General features: G+C 48.3%; 1 protein-coding gene across 3 annotated transcripts in view; it reads left to right on the plus strand.

Annotated features, from left to right (window-relative positions):
* Positions 1–1,531: 1,531 nt before the first annotated feature.
* The window catches only part of NDE1 (nudE neurodevelopment protein 1), a 45,441-nt gene continuing 31,230 nt past the window's right edge, over positions 1,532–15,742 (plus strand). For all 3 annotated transcript variants that reach the window (XM_064592582.1, XM_045875044.3, XM_064592581.1), the window contains exons 1-3: positions 1,532–1,616; positions 9,297–9,422; positions 10,417–10,570. In XM_064592582.1, the coding sequence (XP_064448652.1) occupies positions 9,340–9,422; positions 10,417–10,570 (237 nt within the window). In that variant the 5' untranslated portion in view covers positions 1,532–1,616; positions 9,297–9,339. The remainder of the gene's footprint in view (positions 1,617–9,296; positions 9,423–10,416; positions 10,571–15,742) is intronic.

Consider the following 15,742-nt stretch of genomic DNA (forward strand, 5'->3'; position numbering starts at 1 on the left):
CAGGACTGGCTAACTCACTGATTTGTGCTGCAGTTTATCTGTAAACTGGGATGATTACTCCCTGCCCAGAAATCTCACAGAGTGGAGAGTCAAATAAAATTCTGAGGATGAAAGAAAGCATCAGAGGAAAAGTGTTGAGACGAGGGTGTGAATGATTTATTAGTGTTTGTGAGCAGGATGGAAGCTTCCTGAAAGACATTTTGGTACTTAACTCTGTTGATATAGGCAGCGAGTTTCCCTTTTGCGTCTCTGAGCTTCTTTGGCAACTAGGAAGGAGTCAAAACAGTCATTCTTATGACTTTCTCTCATGATAGAGAAAGGTCTTTTTTTTTTTTTTTAGATTTTATTTATTTATTTGAAGAGAGACACAGCGAGAGAGGGAACACAAGCAGGGGGAGTGGCAGAGGGAGAAGCAGGCTTCCCGCCGAGCAGGGAGCCCGATGCAGGGCCCGATGCAGGGCTCGATGCAGGGCTCGATGCAGGGCTCGATCCCAGGACCCTGGGATCACGACCTGAGCCGAAGGCAGGCGCTTAACGACTGAGCCACCCAGGTGCCCCGAGAAAGGTCATTCTTAACCAAGGCAGGGAGGCAGGAAGGATTCTAAGAGTATGGCCAGAGGCCTCAAAATAGCTAAAAATCTCTTTGCCTCTAGGGTAGTGCTAAAGAATTCGGGTGTAGGAGTCAAACAGACCCAGGTTTGAAGCCTGGTTTGTTATTACTAATTGGGACTCCTTGGGCAATGCATTTAATTTCCTGCACCTTTGTTTTCTCATCTTTTAAAACGAGGACAATAAAAGTGCTTTTCTGTGATTCTCATCATCTGGGTCTGAGCTCCATTGTCACCTCCATCGAGCATCCTTCCCTAATCATCTGAAGTGACCCCTCCCGAACCTTTTCTCTCAAAGGACCTTGTTAATTCTGAAATTATTGCTCACAAGCATCTGAAATCATTTTACTCTGCTTGCTGATTTAGTGTCTTGCTTTCTTAGTAACATAAGCCTTTTGAGGACTGGCATCTTTCTGATATTTGTTGTGTTATAAGCCTGAGTGCTCAATAAATATTTGTTGGTGAACAATTAGGATTGCTGTGAGAATAAGAAAACCCATGTCAAGAAGTTAGCGTTGTCTCTGACACACAACCAATGAACAAATCATGATCACTTAAGAATTGCACAGGTTGTATTTAACTTTGGGCTAGGCACGGTCCTAAACGTTTTACAGACTCCAAGTCGACTCAATTTGTCTCCGCATAACCCCAAGGTAGAATCAATATCCTCCCGGTTGTCTTTATGGAAAATGAAGGAAATTGGAAACTAGCTAGTGTCCAGGGACCCGCCTGCACACTCCCGAGGCCAGCCAGGTCCCTGCCCAGCAGCGGGAGCCTCCCAGCGCCCAGCCGGCCCAGTGCCGCCGCGTGGCCGCGCCGCGCCCGGGCCCTGGGAAAAAAGTTTCCAAACGGCGCTGCTAGGCGCTGATTGGCCGAGGCCGACGCGGTCCCGTGGCGCCGCAGCCAATGGTCGGCGCCCGCCGCGGGCGCGGGGGTGGGGGCGGTGCTCAGAGGCCCGGGCTGCGCCGTCCGCCGCTGCCGCCGCCCGTCCTCGCGGACCGAGCCGTGGTAAGTGCGGAGCTGCGGTGGCCGGGGGTGGGGGCCGTCCCGGGACCGCCGCCGCCACCGGGAAACTCTTTGGCCCGCCCTGGGGACCGCCAGGAGCCGCCTTGCAGGGACCCTGCCGCGCCCCTCGCTCGCGCGTCCCTTCCCGGCCGCCTGTGCTCCGCCGGTCCCGGGCGCTGGGCTCAAAAATCCCGCTCTCTGCAGCCTCCCTTCCTAACTTTGTGCCTTCCCACCCTTGTGTCCTCGCGCCCAGCTCCTCGCCTTTGCCAACTTTCTTTCTCTTCGAGCGCCCTCCGCTCCCTCCATGACTTCCACGTCTTTCGTGCCCTCCTCGTCTCCAGCCCCCGCTGCCTGGCTCCTCTGCCTTCCTGGCTCTCTTGGTCTTTTCTCGCTCTTTTTTCTGCCTCTTCTCAGCCCCCGCCACCCCCTTGCCTCCTGCTGCCCCAGACTCGCCCTCATTCCTCGTATCTCCCTCCCCCCGCCCTCGTCCACTGCCCCTTGCCACTTCCACCCTCAGTTCAGGCCTCTTTCCAAAAACCTCCCCCCTGCTTGGCATCTCCGTGCCTTCGGGAACGTGTTTGGAACAGTCTCCTTCCCTCTGCTTTTCTCAGATCTCTGCTGCAGGAAGGTTCAGATTTCCCCTGACAGCACTTTGGGGAAGGGTAGGATAAAGGATGAAAACGCTTATTCTACAGTTTGAATGCAGTGCTGGGACTTACCTGCCTCCCCGAGGTCGTGGGAAATCCCGCCATCACCTTGACACCGCTTTTTGGGAAGCTACCTTATCTTCTCCAGTCATCTCAGGTTCTCTGCCTCCTGAGGGCCTGAGCTTCCCCTATTTCTTTGTCCAGGGTTGGTACAAGGTTGTGCCTCTTTCTACTTTTAGCCTCGAGGTCCCTTTTAACTTCCTTTCTAAAGAAACGGCCTTTACAGGGTGCACTGGGCAGAGATTTGTCATTTTCTATGCTAGTTTGGTTTCTGTATTCTTGGGTAGGATGGCATTTTAGGACACGGATAGGGTGCTTTGAAGAGCAATTGGATCCCAGTGACTGACTCCCAGAGCCACTTATCTGACCCCACCACCACACTGGTATTTAACCAGGTTTGAAACTTAAATCTTTACTCTTACTGTGTCTTTTGTGTAGGATTAGATCCTTTAAGTCTCAGGGGCGTCCAATTGGCATATTTTATCCTCTCATTTTGGATAATAGTTTCTTAACTTGGCTTATTCTGTTAGGATGTTATTTTTGTTTCCAAAGTGTGTTCTTTTGCCTTAAAACTTGTGAGCCCAGAGAGATTACACTCCCTTTCCTTACCAGATAATTTCCTAACATGAGTGGGCCTGCATACAGAAAATTTGTGTCAGCAGCTAGGACTGTTTTTGCACCTAGTACTGATGGAGGTGCTTTCTCTCTGCCTCTCCCAGCACTGCTTTAGCCCTTAGAAGGTGTTTGGAAATGTTCGAGAAGGGTTGGAGGAGAGGGAAATCACAGAAGGAAAAAAAAATCTTTGCCTAGCATCTTTTTTTTTTAAGATTTTATTTATTTATTTGACACAAAGAGCACAAGTGGGGAGAGTGGCAGGCCAAGGGAGAGGGAGAAGCAGGCCCCCCGCTGAGCAGGGAGCCTGATGCCAGGCTCAATCCCAGGATTCTGGGATCATGACCTGAGCCCAAGGCAGACGTTTAACCTACTGAGCCACCCAGGTGCCCGAGAGATACCTTTATAAACAAAATTGGCACCCTTTCTTAACATATCATGAGCTTTCTTCTATATTAGCTCATATACTTCTTAACAACTATGTAATTTTCCAAATCAGTCCTCTGTTGACAGTTAAGTTTCTCCCAATTTTCCACATCGGTGAATGATGGCATACACCCTTGAGTATATGTCCTTGCATGTCTATCTAAGTATTTTTGTAGGAAGATCATTACAGACTTTGAAAGCACAGAGGCAGAAGCCAGACTTGCTGGCTCTTGACTGGTTTTGCCCCAGTGACGCCACTTCTGCAACATGGGGAGCCTGCGTCATAACCGAGAAGCTGTGGAAGCCCATGCGGACATTGGGCCGTGTCTTTCTGTCCCCTCCATTTCCCTTCCGCTCTTCCCTTTGTTTTGATTGGGAAGGATTGAGGTTGGCATGGAGAAGGGTGGTGAGTTAATTCTTGATAGTTTTCCGTCTGTGCTGCTCCTGACCAGCTGTGCTGGCTTTCTTCACTCAGAGGAAAGCCAAAGGAGAGTGCTCTGTTTTCTCTAGGGTTTTGAAATCAAAGGTGGGGTGGGAGATCTAAGTGATGCGAAATAGAGAATACATACTTTCTGAACTTTGTGCTCCCAGCTTGTTCTTCCTTGCCTGCTGTAGCATATACTTTTGAGGTGCCCATTAGGTTTGTCCACAGAGCTCCTGGGGCGCGAGAGCAGAAGCACAGAGGCCGAATGCATATGACACCTGTAGCACAAATGAAAGGCGTGCAGTGCCCATTTTTAAGATCGTGGGGACAGGGGCGCCTGGGTGGCTCAGTCGTTAAGCGCCTGCCTTCGGCTCAGGTCATGATCCCAGGGTCCTGGGATCGAGCCCCGCGTCGGGCTCCCTGCTCGGCGGGAAGCCTGCTTCTCCCTCTCCCACTCCCCCTGCTTGTGTTCCCTCTCTCGCTGTGTCTCTCTGTGTCAAATAAATAAATAAAATCTTTTTTTAAAAAAAATAAATAAAGATCGTGGGTACAGACTTGTATATACCGAGACCCGTGCCTGTCACAGTGCGTTTGAAAAGACGGGGGGCCAGATGAAACGAGTGAATCTGACCTCTGAACAGTCTCTTTGCAACCCCAAGGAGACCATGAACTTGAATTCAAAGACCCTCCAGTCACTCCCTGCCCCCAACTTGCACTTGGGTCTGATTTGCCTCTGCTGTCCACTTGTACCTCTGGAGGTGGCCAAAGGCGTGCAATGTTTCGGCTCCAGCTTCTGCTTCTAAGAACCCAAGTGATGTCTCACTTACTCTTAATAGTCGAATGGCTTAAAGGGGATAAAATTGAAGATAAGTTATTAAACACCCAGCACGCAGAGGTTCCATTCGATAGGGAGAGGGAGTCTGTCCGAGTCATCTTACCTGCTTTCTGTGGCAAAGAATAATGCACATTGGAACTGTGAGACATTTTCGGATGGCAAAGGAAAAAGCGTACATTTTTAAGATTGTTGTCTCAGAACAAAGTGAAGTTCGGCTGTTACTTCTTCTTAGTCTATAATATATTTTCCCTCTTCCCTAAAGGTTGTTTTTAAAAAGCAGGGGGGTTGGGTGCCTGGGTGGCTCAGCTGGTTAAGCGACTGCCTTCGGCTCAGGTCATGATCCTGGAGTCCCGGGATCGAGTCCCGCATCGGGCTCCCTGCTCAGCAGGGGGTCTGCTTGTCCCTCTGACCCTCCCCCCTCTCATGTGCTCTCTCTCTCTCATTCTCTCTCTCTCAAATAAATAAATAAAATCTTGAAAAAAAAAATGCAGGGGGGTTTTGGATTGAAATGCCAGGCCTGTGGTTTTTGCCCTTTAGTTGAAGGAAGTACAGATGGTGCAGGCTGTGACAGGAGCTCAGGTCTCTGCTTAGCTTCTTTCCACCACTGCCCCCACTCCCTGGCCCTGAAGTCCAAAACCAGAACCTTCCCATCAGCACGGTTGTAATTACAGCCTCTCAGGCAATGGAAGTGCCTCCTAAAACATCTCAAATTCATTTCTTTCCTGAGGATTAAGTTTTAGTCCTCACTGGCCGTGTTTTATTTAGGAAGCTTTTTTTCCTAAAACTCACCTATTATAAGAATTCAGGGTGAACATTAAACCCCAAGAACAGTATCAGATGCTCCTTATCATGTACACCTGGAGAGGGGGTAGTTTCCAACAAGGTATTCTCTCCTCCTGCCACTTTCCACTAATGAGATGCCACTCAGGTGCTGAGGGAGTGTGGGGTTTTCCCACATCCTGACCAGCCTCTTAGGGATGTACAGAGGTCAACCATAAACTAGTCTTCGGAGGTTTATGGCTTCTTGCTTTTCCTTAACCTCACATCCCCTTCCTACTAGTGGTCCATCTCTATCTTTCCCTTTGCTCATTCATTCCACAAGCATTTATTTAGTGCCTGTTACATGCCAGGCACTGTTCTAGGCATTGGGATAAAAAAGCAAGATGGAGAAGGCCCCTGTGCTCAACAATTGACATTCCAGTGGGGGAAGATTAAAAACAAAACTCAAAATGATGAAATAAAGCAGAGGTTAATAAATAGTGAAGGGCTAGAGAGGATATTTGGTGGTTTATTCAAATAAGGTCTCTCTGGGGAAGACAGTTCAGCTGAGATCTGAATGACAAGGAGGATACCTAGGCAGAGAACAGCAAGTGCAAAGGCCCTGAGGTGGGGAGCAAGTGTGTTGTGCTCAAGGAACGGAAAGAAAGGGGTGCCTGGGGGTCTCAGTCGTTAAGCGTCTGCCTTCGGCTCAGGTCATGATCCCAGGGTCCTGGGATCGAGCCCTGCATCAGGCTCCCTGCTCTGCGGGAAGCCTGCTTCTCCCCCTCCCACTGCTTGTGTTCCCTCTCTCTCTCTGTCAAATAAATAAATAAAATCTTAAAAAAAAAAAAAGGAACGGAAAGAAGGCCATGTGGCTTGAACATAAGCTAATGTGGGGGGTGGGTAGGGTTGGGGAATGTTTAGAGGAGTAGGCAGGAACTAATTACATTAAATATTGGATATGATATTTTCCCAAACAGCAGGAAAAGCCAGTCTACATCCATTGTTCTTAGTTCCTGTTTCGCCCTACTACACGGACTCTCGTGCCATGCAGTTGAGACTGTCTTCAATAAGATAATGGTCACACGGCACTCAGTTGCACGGGCTTTTGACACTGTAGGGGCTGGTTTGGTGACTTCATATTAGATGAGTTTTGGGCTCATTAGAGCTTGAGACTTGAGCAGGGAGGGAGTACCGCATCTAAGTTTACCCTTACCCATTGCCATGTTAATTGCTGTTATTTACACTCTAGGTGTTCTATTCTTTTTTTTTTTTTTTAAAGATTTATTTATTTATTTATTTGACAGAGAGAGAGACACAGTGAGAGAGGGAACACAAGCAGGGGGAGTGGGAGAGGGAGAAGCAAGCTTCCCGCTGAGCAGGGAGCCCGATGCGGGGCTCGATCCCAGGACCCTGGACCATGACCTGAGCCGGAGGCAGACGCTTAACGACTGAGCCACCCAGGCGCCCCTAGGTGTTCTATTCTTTTTACTTTCAGCAAACAACATCTTTCACTACCTACCTTAATTAGGACCCTCTGTGGCAGCCATCCAACCCTAATTGGTATAGTCAAGGAAGGGAGTTGGTTATCTCTCATAACCTTAAATCAGGTATGACTGGATCCCGGTGTTCAAATGAGATCATCAGGACCCAGTGCCTCCACCTCTTGGCTCTGCTTTTCTCTGTTCTGACTTCATTCTCTGGCAGACTCCTCCCTTGTGATGGAAGGATGATTACTGGCAGCTCCAGGCTTACCTCCTACCATCTTATCCTAGTGGGAAGAGTTTCTTTCTTTTTTCTCCTAGCTTTATGGAGATATAATTGACATAAAACATTGTGTAAGTTTAAGGTATATAACATGATGGTTTGATAAACGAATATATTGTGAAACCATTACCACAATAAGGTTAGTTAACCCTTCCAGAGTGTCTTTCCTGATGGCTCTGCAAAAGCCCTGGACACTGGTTTGCTCAGCTTGGGTTAGGGCCACCCCTGAACCAATCATTGGCCTAGTTTGGGTTAGACCCATCCTGTTATTGGCTCAGCTTGGGTTAGGCCCACCCCTGTCATTGGCTCAGCTTGGGTTCAGCCCACCTCTGAGCCAGTTACTGATGCTGGAGGCATCCCTCCTGTGTTGTGCCTCCTCCTAGATGCTGATGTCAAGTACATCTGAATCACATGGAATGAATGTAGGGTTAGTTTCCCCAAGATTGGAGTGGTGTTACAGAAAGCTAGAAGAAGAAATGCTGGACTGGAGAAAGATCAACAAATGAACAGCTTTCTACTCTTTGCAGCTTCTGTGCTTCCAGCTTTCAGAGAAACTCTGTTCCCCAGAAGGGGATGGGTGGGGCACATCGCATGTTGTCTCTGAATGAGGGAAGGGTGAGAAATTAGGAAAGAGAGATGTGAATATAGGTACTAACAAATCTAGTTATCAATAAAGGCTGTGCTTGAATATAATTGTTTGATTTTTTTTCAGAAGTTGGTGATTGTGTCCATGTTAACACTAACATATTTAGCTGAATGATTAATATTTGTAGTCAAAAATATAGCTTGTTAATGGGGCACCTGGGTGGCTCAGTCAGTTAAGTCAGTTAAGCTCTTGATTTCGGCTCAGGTTGTGATCTCAGGGTCATGAGATCGAGCCCTGCGCTCTGAACTGGAGCCTGCTAAAGATGCTGTCCCTCTGTTCACCCCCCCCCCCAGCTCTCTCTCTCTCTCTTAAAAAAACAAAACAAAACAATACAGCTTGTTATGCCTTGCAAAGTGAGGAGTTGTGTTCATTCTTTTGTCCCTAAGGACACCCGATTGTGAGCTCCCTTGAGGGAAGGAAGGGACTTTGGAGACATCTCATTTGGATTCCTGATGAACTTTTGACAAGCTCAGAGCCTTAAATAAGGCTCTATCAGCGGGGAGTCTGTAAATGGCCCGCTGTTCGTAGAGATCTGTTCCCCAGCCTCTGCTCTGGATCTCTCCAAGTCCTCAGAGCCAAGGCCCCATTCCCACCCCCTGCCCTGTAGCTACTGTCCCTTTTGTCTGCTTCTCACACCCAGCTCTCTAAAATTTCCTCTACTTCCTCTTCTTTACCTCCTCGTAACTCCTCTGCCCAATTTCCGCCCCCCCCCCCCCCCACTGTGTTGAAACTATTCTTGCTCACATCACCAGTGACCGACATTTCACGAAGTCTCCTGGGTATTTTCCAGTCCTAATCTTAGTTTCTCTGTTGTATCGTGGATACTGTGGACCAGTCCTTCTTTTCCCCTTGACACCATCTATCTACTGCCAGGACAGCTCACTCTCTGGTTCTTGTCTCTTCATTTGTCCCCTGTCTCCTTAGATTACTGTTTCTTTCTTTTTCTACCAGTCAAACATTGGCATTCCTCAGAGTTCCATAAATAGTACTCACTAGATTCTCCAGCAGTTCCGTCACGAGAAAGAGGGAAGAAGCAGCTACAGGCTCAGGACTCTTAAATTTGTGTCAGGCCAGAGTTCACCCCAGAGTTTCAGATCTGCTGTTCCTTCTGGATGTGTCACTGGCATGTCAAACTAGAAATATCCCAAACTGGGCTCATTATCCTCTCGCCCTAAAGACTTTCCTTCTGTTCTTCATCTCTGGTGATGGGGATGGTGGTGGCGTGAGTTGTCAAAACCAGAACCCCGGAGATGTCCTCCCCTCCTTTTTTTTTCCTTGCGCACTCCCCCATGAAATGAATAAAATCTTGGTAGTTTTATCTATTCATGGAATGTAACATGTGGGTGGGCTGTATTTTGTCTGGGTTTGGTTTCAGTTTTCGGCAATATTTTATTAATTAATCCAAAATAAAATTCAGGAGCTTCCTCTCGCCGCCCCCCCCGCCGCCACATTAAAAATAAGCTCTTTAACCAGACATGGATAGTAATTATAAAGCTTTCTCTCCTAGACACCATGCCACAAGAAGAGTGACCTCTTGCTCTGTTTTCACCATGGAGGACTCGGGAAAGACTTTCAGCTCTGAGGAGGAAGAAGCTAACTACTGGAAAGATCTGGCTATGACTTACAAGCAGAGGTCAGTCTTCCCGAGTCCACCCTGCTTTTTCTTCCCATCCTGGTGGCAGCTACCATTCAGTTTGGGGCTTCTGAGGTGACAAGCACTACAAAGGACTTGACACACATTCTGTCCATTACATCTCAAAACTGCCTCATGAGGAAACAGTTATCACCCCATTTTACAAATGAGGAACTGAGCCTCAGGGAAGGCAAGTAACTTGCCCACCGAGTTCACGCCAGCCAGTAAGCAGCTGGGCTAGAACGTGAGCGTCAAAGCCTCCGGTCCTGAGCAAACCGCTGTGCTCTTTCCCACCCTATTTTCTGGAAGGGTTTTATCAGTTGGGGATGCCGTATCTGGTCAGTCCCCATGCCTGACAGTATGGGTTGTTGCAAATTTTAAATGTGAAACCAGCGGTTCAGTGTCCATATCTGGGAGTAGTGTGTGTGTTCAGCATTGCTTCTTTTTATTTCTCATGGACTCATATTCTTCACATGGAGGTCTTATTCCAGTCCCTCTAATTTTCTTATTCTTAATTTGACTATAAGATAACTCAGGTTTAGTATTAAAAAAAAAGTGTTGCTTGACTTTTAAGGATTGAGGACCTGGAACTGGGTGTCTGGGGTTGGCCAGGCACCCACTATAGTGGTGGGGTGAGCAAACGTTTATATTAGATCCAATTCCTGCTTACAAGTAAATCTGCAGAGGGTACGCAGTCCCAAGGACATTTACTCCACGTTGAGTTCAAAAACCAAATATGTTGAATGAATGAGCGGGGAGTGAATTGGTAGAGAAATGGCTTCGGAGTCAGGCAGACGTGGATTCAGGTGTGAGCTCTGCTTCTGACTCACATGACGTTGAGACAAGTCACATCTTTCTCAGCCTTATCTGTAAAATGAGGGTAAGCCTAGTTTCTGCCTCGAAAGGTGGTTGACAAGCTAATCCATGCATCACCCTCCACAGCACGGCTAGGTGCTCAGTAAATGGTTGCCTAATGTGTCTGGGACTTCTGTAGGGCAGAGAACACGCAAGAGGAGCTCCGAGAATTCCAGGAGGGAAGTCGCGAATATGAAGCTGAGTTGGAGACGCAGCTGCAACAGATTGAAACCAGGAACAGGGACCTCCTGTCGGAAAATAACCGCCTTCGCATGGAGCTGGAAACCATCAAGGTGAGAGGACATGGACAGCATGTCCAGACAGGCTTCCAGCGTGGCATGTGTGTGCCTGGGAAAGCGAGCCCGGCTGTGTGAGGGGGCCCCTGGCCAGCCCTGGGCATGCTCCCTGCTCCCTCAAGACCTGCTGGGTGGAAGTGGTGTTGGAAATCTTTTTTGCCCCCATTGGGAGGAGCTCTGTGAGAAGCGAATCACACATGTGTCCCCATGGTCATTCCTGGCTGTCTATCACAACCCCACCAGGCATGTGAAAGGTAGACATTTTTGGAGTATGGAGTGTCACTGGATTGCTGATCATTAGATTATACAAAGTCCAGGGTTAGGCTGCCCAGTGTGGTAATTGACAGTTAAGTTCATTAAAATAAGATAAAAACGTAATTCCTTCCTTGTGCTAGCTACATTTCATCTGCTCAACAGCCCCACGTCTCTAGTGGGTATCGTTATTGGACAGAGAAGTGGAGAATATTTCCATCATTACAGAAAGTTCTGTTAGATAGTGCCGGTCTAGAGCAGGTTCCTCAACCTGGACACTGTGGACCTTTGAGGTCCGGTAACTTTCTGCAGTGGGGGCTGAGTTTTGCATTGTAGGGTGTTGAACCGCACCGCTGGTCTCCACCCACTGGATGCCAGGGGCACCCTCTCCCCCCAAAGATTTATGAGAACCAGAAATACCTGTCGACATTGCCAAGTATCAGGAGCACCACTGGTCCAAAGGGTAAAGACTGCCTTTTGGACATTATGTAGGGCTTAGCAGATAAGCACTTGCCCGTGCCCTGCAGACTGCGGCGCTCAGCCCTCACGGCCAGGCAGGCTTGAGCCCACCCTCGCCCTGAGATTCCTGATCTGAGTAAGTCTGGGGGGCACCTAGGCATGTCTGCATGTCTTTTCTTTTTTAAGCTTTACTTATTTATTTTAGAGAGAGCGTGCAGGGGGGAGGGGCAGAGGGAGAGAGAGAGAATCCTGAAGCAGACTCTCTGCTGAGTGCAGAGCCCGAGATCATGACCTGAACTGAAATCAAGAGTCAGCTGCTTAGCTGACTGAGCCACCCAGGTGCCTCTTCATTTTTAAAAATAAAGCTCCCCATGTAAATTTCGATGAGCTGCGGCGGCGGGGAAGAACCAAGGGCGAGGTGTGGTAGATACTGGAAGGAGATGTGCTCCTAGAGCTCTGGAAGCTTTGTGAGGAAGACAAACCTAACCCCAAAAGCACTTAAGGAAAAAGATGCTCAGTTATATAGTACTGATCGAGAGATCCTTCTGAGAGAAGGGTCTGCATGAGCTGGAGACAGCTTCCCGGGGGAGCTGGGAGGGATTTGAGCTGATGTTTGAAGGTGAAGGGAGTGTGTGTGTGCATGTGTGTGTGCATGTGCACACGTAGCCAGCAGGTTGGGGCTTAAGGGTTAATGAATAGTTAATCTGGACCTTCCGTAGACACAGACAAGAATGGATGTCAAGCAGACTTGAGAATCCTGGCTTTAGTAGCACATAGGAAAAAGTGGGACCCACAAATGGATTGGGGGTTGAGGGATGGGGAGGGGCAGAGAAAAGATCCCCAAAGACTTCAGAAGCTGAGCAGTGGAGTGTAAGCTTTTCATGTTGTAGACAGCAAAGCCCACACTGGGCATCTACAGATCCGTCTGGCCCACTGATGTTTTTTGCTTAGTCTTCCGTGGTTTTTATTCAACATTTTATCATGACAGTTTTCAAACACACAGCGAGGTTGAAAGAATTTTCCAGTGACCACCTGTATATCCACCATCTAGGCTCTACCTGTAACCTTTGCCATACTTGATTTTGGGGGGGGCGGGGGGGTCATATTTGTTTTTTATTACGTATCTATCCATCCATCAATCTAGCTTTCTGATGCATTTCAAAGTGCCTTGCAGGCATCTATACACTTCCCTGTAAATACTTCAGCATGCTGTTATTAACTAGAGTTGAGGGTTTGTTTACAGTTCACTCTTTTGATAGTAAAATTTATATCTTTAGTGTTTTTTTAAAGATTTTATTTAGAGTTCACTTGTGAGCAGGGAGAGGGGCCGAGGGAGAGGGAGAGAGAATCTCAAGCTGACTTCACCCCGAATATAGAACCCCACATGGGGCTCGATCTCATGACCCTGAGATCATGGCTTGAGCCAAAATCAAGAGTTGGATGCTTAACCAGCCAAGCCACCCAGGCGCCCCTAGTGTTTAAGTATTTAATATCAATATTCAAAGTTGTGAGGCTTCGTATACAAGTCTGGATTTCTGACTTCCTTTGAGAATCAGCATGCCAGGCCTGCATTCTTCAGTGAAAAGCCAGGCAGCGGTTACTGAGACCGAGCAAGCATTCACCAGCCCATCCCAGTCCCCACTACTGTCCCCCACCTCCATCCCTGACACTGAGGGGTAAGTGTCCTTTGCTTTATCCTTACACCTGGTCCATGCCACTCATTTTGTGGGCAGCCTGACCCCTGCCACTGGCACTGAGGAATCGTGGTGCTTAACTTGAAGGGGACTCAGGGACGGGACACTGTGTGGAAGGACAATCGGCGGTGCGAACCATAGTCGGGAGAGGGACCAGGCCCTCCATGGAGGCAGACTCCTGTCAAGCAATTATGAAGTAATTAACTGCTTCAAGACTGAGCCTTTGAACTTGCAGAAGACCCTTCATGACAACCACCTGACAGATGCCTGAGGTGTGGAGTGTAAAAGCAGGAGAAGAACTAGAAATGCCCGGGTAAATAGAACTGCCACCGGGGCACCTGGCTGGCTCCGTTATGGGAGCATGTGACTCGGGGTCTCAGGGTCGTGAGTTCGAGCTCCACGTTGGGGTACAGATTACTTTAAAAAAAAAAAAACTGCCACCCTCAAATATCTGTCAGTCATCCCAGAGAAATGATTTCAACTGAGTCAGACTTCTTGACAACTGGCTTATTCATCACAAGTTGAATAAGAAGGCCTGTAGGCCTATAAGGGATCAAACAGAGAGTCTGTTGATGCCTCCATCAGCTGACAGCTTATTATAATTAGCCCCAAATGAAAGCACAATATTTAGCAACGGCTTTTCATGTCCACAAGTTCAAAGGACATCCTTTGCATCTTTATGCTGGTGGAGAAGCCCGTTAACTGCATCATCTTGGAACCTGGGTTTGAATTGAGGTTAATGGCGTAGGATCCTTTGCGCTCCTGTTTTGTTTGGAGATGCACCCAGATAAAGGGGGTGAGGCTGTCAGAGCCAGCCCTGGGAATTTGCCCTTGCGTGGGGCTTGGTCAGCCCCTCCTTGGCTGAGGGGAGTTGCTTCCTCTGCTCATGACCAGGAAACGGAGTATCAGAGGGGATGGAGCAGCGTGAGGATGTGGAATGCCCTCCCTGTCGCCACCCTGTAAATGATCTGCCTGTTCTATGGGAGTTCTTCTCACGCTGCTCTCACCACGCCTCTCTGGCCCAGGTACCATTATGTCATTCTCCCCGTGCATCCCGACTGTTTTCTAGCAACGCCTTTGTTTGCTCGACTGAGGAAAGAAGAGAGTGTCTGTTTTTCAAGTTTCCTTTTTTTTTTTTTTTTAAAGGTTTTATTTATTTATTTGACAGAGAGAATACAAGTAGGCAGAGCGGCAGGCAGAGGGAGAAGGAGAAGCAGGCTTCCCGCTGAGCAGGGAGCGGGACGTGAGGCTCAATCCCAGGACTAGGATCATGACCTGAGCCGAAGGCAGCTGCTTGACCGACTGAGCCCCCACAGGCACCCTGTTTGTTTGTTTGTTTGTTTTTAAGATTTTATTTTTAAAGTAATCTCCACACCCAACGTGGGCCTTGGACTCACAACCCTGAGATTAAAAGTCACATCCTCAGGGCGCCTGAGTGGCTCAGTTGTTTAAGCGACTGCCTTCGGCTCAGGTCATGATTCTGGAGTCCCGGGATCGAGTCCCACATCGGGCTCCCTGCTGAGCGGGGAGTCTGCTTCTCCCTCTGACCCTTCCCCCTCTCATGCTCTATCTCATTCTCTCTCTCAAATAAATAAATAAAATCTTTAAAAAAAAAAAAAAAGTCACATCCTCTACCAACTGAGCCAGCCAGGTACCCCTCAGACTTTCTAATTAGACTTTGGGCCTTTCCTGTGGGACGTGTTTTCGTGTGTAGATGAAGGGAAAGCAGTAAGGGTGTTTGGTGAAGGAAGGTGATTTGAAAGAGTAGCCAAAGCAGAATATATGTGTGCGTGTGCACGTGTGGTCGATACCTTTGTGGCCCGGAAGGAAATGTTTGAGCGCAGTTAAGCATAGTTGTTTAATGAGCACAAGCCCCAGGGGCCCACATTGGATCTTGGCTCAGTCATTTGCTACCAGTTGACTTTGGGCTAATGAAGTAGCCCCAGTTCACATCTCTGAAGTAGCATTAAATGAGCCAACGTAAGAACTATCTTGAGCCCAGAAGCTGGTCCAGAGTAAGCACGCAATGAATGTTAGCTGCTGAAATTGCGCAGCAACAGATCGCGAAGTCATTTGACTAGTCCTTGCCTTGGAAAGCACAGATCACACTAAGCTCTTTTGATAATTAATAACAGGTTGTGGGGCTTTTTTGTTTCCTTCCTTCCTTCCCTCCTTCCCCCAAAGGTCCAAAAGTCCTCTCTAACTCCCCCATGCTGCAGGGGGTGTGTCCTGGATCACAAAGTTAGAACAGTTGTCAGAATAAGTACATGGTTTCCTGCTCTTACGGTGAGGCCCAAGCAACCAAAGTTACTGTGATTCCTGATACGCAATCCAGGGATGTCACATGAAGTGGATTGGTATTGCCCTTGTTTGTGGATGAGGCTTGGAGAGGTTTATGTGGCTTTCCATGGCTGTGGACACCTTGAGCAAAATAATTCCTTTGAAGATTGTTGGGGGTCTTGACACTCAGAGGCTGCAGGGACCAAGTTCAGGAGGGGGCGGGCTGCAAGATGCTTGTGGGCCAAGAGGTGAGAGGTACTTGGGACATAACAACTTTGAATGGTGGCCCCCATTCTCGCCATGTGCCCTCACTTGCCTCAGAGTCCATATCTGTGGAGAGAAGGTTCTACTGGCTGAGGTTAGACTTGTGGCCTGGCTGTGGTGGGAGGCTACGAGAATGTCTGGAGCCTCCTTAGTGTGATGTGAAGACCGGTCCCATAAAGATCCTATGATATGGGAGAGCTAAATCCCCTAAAGAAATCAG

The sequence above is a fragment of the Mirounga angustirostris genome, unplaced genomic scaffold, assembly GCF_029215605.1.
Source record: "Mirounga angustirostris isolate CCGP_5_RB_7025 unplaced genomic scaffold, mMirAng1.0.hap1 SCAF_5, whole genome shotgun sequence".
In the NCBI taxonomy this organism is placed as follows: domain Eukaryota; kingdom Metazoa; phylum Chordata; class Mammalia; order Carnivora; family Phocidae; genus Mirounga; species Mirounga angustirostris.